The 2,741-nt window shown below is 40.2% G+C and overlaps 1 protein-coding gene across 1 annotated transcript in view; it reads left to right on the plus strand.

Moving 5' to 3' along the window:
- Window positions 1–2,741, plus strand: part of LOC103363912 (rho GTPase-activating protein 24-like) — an 8,407-nt gene that overhangs the window by 2,776 nt on the left and 2,890 nt on the right. Inside the window, exons 3-6 of the mRNA XM_008290868.1 lie at window positions 97–304; window positions 397–529; window positions 1,736–1,809; window positions 1,895–2,016. Of these exons, the coding sequence (XP_008289090.1) occupies window positions 97–304; window positions 397–529; window positions 1,736–1,809; window positions 1,895–2,016 (537 nt within the window). The remainder of the gene's footprint in view (window positions 1–96; window positions 305–396; window positions 530–1,735; window positions 1,810–1,894; window positions 2,017–2,741) is intronic.

Consider the following 2,741-nt stretch of genomic DNA (forward strand, 5'->3'; position numbering starts at 1 on the left):
AACTTCCAGGGGAGTGAACACTTCTTATAGGTGCTGTGTAATGTCGGACAACGCCTTGTAAAGAAACAGAGACTGTTGAACCTTTATCTGCTGTAGGGGTCTTTGGCCAGCGTCTGGAGGAGACGGTGCTGTATGAGCGGCGCTATGGGGTGCGTTTGGTTCCTCTGGTGGTGGAGCAGTGTGTGAACTTCATCAGGGAGCGTGGCCTCCATGAGGTGGGCTTGTTTCGTCAGCCGGGACAGGCCAGTCTGGTCAAAGAGCTGCAGGAGGCGTTCGATTCAGGGGAGAGGCCGTCCTTCGACAGGTACAGTCCCTCTGCTTTCACCCCTCTGTGCCGTTCTCTCACCGCCTCGTCTGACAAAAGTTAGCCGGTTGTGTGTTTTTTTTCCCTCGCAGTAGCACAGACGTCCACACGGTGGCGTCGCTGCTGAAGCTCTACCTCCGACAGCTGCCGGAGCCTCTGGTCCCTTACAGCCGCTACCAGGACTTCCTGCTCTGTGGTCACAAGCTGTCAAGCGACCGAACGCTGGTAACCGACAACGTTCAGTTAAACAGCAGCTCAGCGTCCTGAAAGTCTTGTCTCTGCTGACCTCCAGTGGTCGAACTTCTCACCTGTAAAAAAGGATTTTAAACTTTAAAACGGAGGGACTTCCTCCTCTGCAGGGCATCATGAGCGGCCTGTTAAACTCCACATACAGTATAGAGACGGAAATACAATTATGATGCATATTTAGTCAGCTTTTAGCAAAGTATAAACTTCTTTACACATCAAATACTTTCTGTGACAATTTCAATTTACTTTGAGATTTGTTTGAACGACAAGATCTCAGGAGGTATTAAAGATAAAGAATCCAATATTAAAAAAACAGCAATACAAAAACCATTATTTACTTAGTTATATTTGGAAAACTATTTTAAAACTTCAGCAGTTTGTTCTACTTGTATTGGTCTGTCTTCAAATGTTTACGCTTCTGTCATAAAATTGGTCATAAAAATTCACCAAAAGTTGCTTTTTCATTTTTGTGAACGAGTTATTTCATATTAACAAATATTCTCTATGTTTTATTTTGTATTATTACGACGTGCAGCTAGTTGTGGTTTAGACAACATCACAAGTTGACTTCTGCATTATCAGTTTCCTATGTTGCTTTGTTCAACACAGCTTCGGCTTTTAAAAAAAAAAATATATATAAATATGTCAGTTTTCTATCCATCAGACTGGACGGTATGTTTGGCAGACACACAGCACATCATCACAAACACAACATCCCTATCAAGAGGCATGGAGGTGGCAGCATCATGATGCAAAACATGGTGGTGGCAGCATCATGACGTGAAGCATGGAGGAAGCATATTTCAACTCACCCATAATCAGAGAATTTTTTATCTATTCGTTTAATTTTGCAGATTCTGAATCAATGACATGATGAGAAAAAACGTGAAACTTTCAGGCTTTTATCTTTAATAACTCCGGAGATGTTGTTGTTTGAAACACCTCAATCTCTCACAAAGAATTCGATGCTTCAGTCTAAAATTTCCCAAATATTTAAATATCCACAATTCATGAAAACAATCTTTCAAACATCTCGTCAGTATAAACTGTGTCTCTGGCCTTCATGTGCTCACGAGGCCAAAGCCTTTAATAAAACACCAGACAGACATTTGCTGTGTTGTTCGTTGGTAGACTTTCTTTGATCTTTCCCTCCCGTCCTTCTTCGCTCTCTTCGTCTCTCAGGGTTTGGGCGATCTGAGGAAGCTTCTTCACGAGTTGCCGGTTGCAAACTTCAACCTGCTCAGCTTCATCTGCCAGTAAGACGCTTCCTCCCGAACGTTCGTCCGATTGTTTAAACTCAGTGAGACGAGCTTTTGGGCTTCCTCTGTTTCCTCTGTGCAGGTTTCTGAACGAGGTCCAGAGTTACTCCAGCAGCAACCGGATGAGCGTCCAGAACTTGGCCACCGTGTTCGGGCCGAACATCCTCCGAGCGAAAGCCGAGGACCCGCAAAGCATCATGGGAGGTAGAGTCCTCGAACAACTACCAGCTGCACACTTTAAATCCTCTAAAGTTCATTCGGCCTTAAAGATGTGAGTTAACGGCACTTAATTAGCTCAAAGTCTGATGAGTTAAATTAATTAAACTTGAGAAAACAAGTTCAATAAACTTAAACTATTAAGCTGAAATCACACAGACTTCCTTTCTTTCGTCTTTCATGCTGAGAATTTGTAGCCTCAGCTGCTGAAGCCATGTTTTATTCACTAAAATCAGTAAAATAATAAAAAAAAGGACAGTTTGTGAGGCTGTTCTTGGTTAAAGTGAGATAAAATAAAAGTCTACAGGTGTTCAGACTTAAATATTGTGAAAAGAAACAACCATAGTTCAGTTTAAAACATATTAAAGACACATAGCAGGCTTCCATTATGGCTTAAACTACAAAAAAAAATGTTTATAACTTCAATAACTTATCTTAATAAGATGAATTTCACAAAACAGGAGGAATCTGCAAAATAATGGCTTAAAACATTATTAGTATTTTTTATCTTGATATTTTCATTCTTTCAAATAACAGGAAATATACATAAAATAAATATATATGTTGCTCATTTATGTTGATCAATCTAAAACACAGTTTTGGTCTGATGTTGTACAATTAACAAATAAATTAATTGTGTTTTTGTGATCTTATTAGTTATTAGCTGTGATGTAGCAGCAAAACAGGAAAACATCTGTAAAATTACAGTAAAT

The sequence above is a fragment of the Stegastes partitus genome, unplaced genomic scaffold, assembly GCF_000690725.1.
Source record: "Stegastes partitus isolate 25-593 unplaced genomic scaffold, Stegastes_partitus-1.0.2 Scaffold699, whole genome shotgun sequence".
In the NCBI taxonomy this organism is placed as follows: domain Eukaryota; kingdom Metazoa; phylum Chordata; class Actinopteri; family Pomacentridae; genus Stegastes; species Stegastes partitus.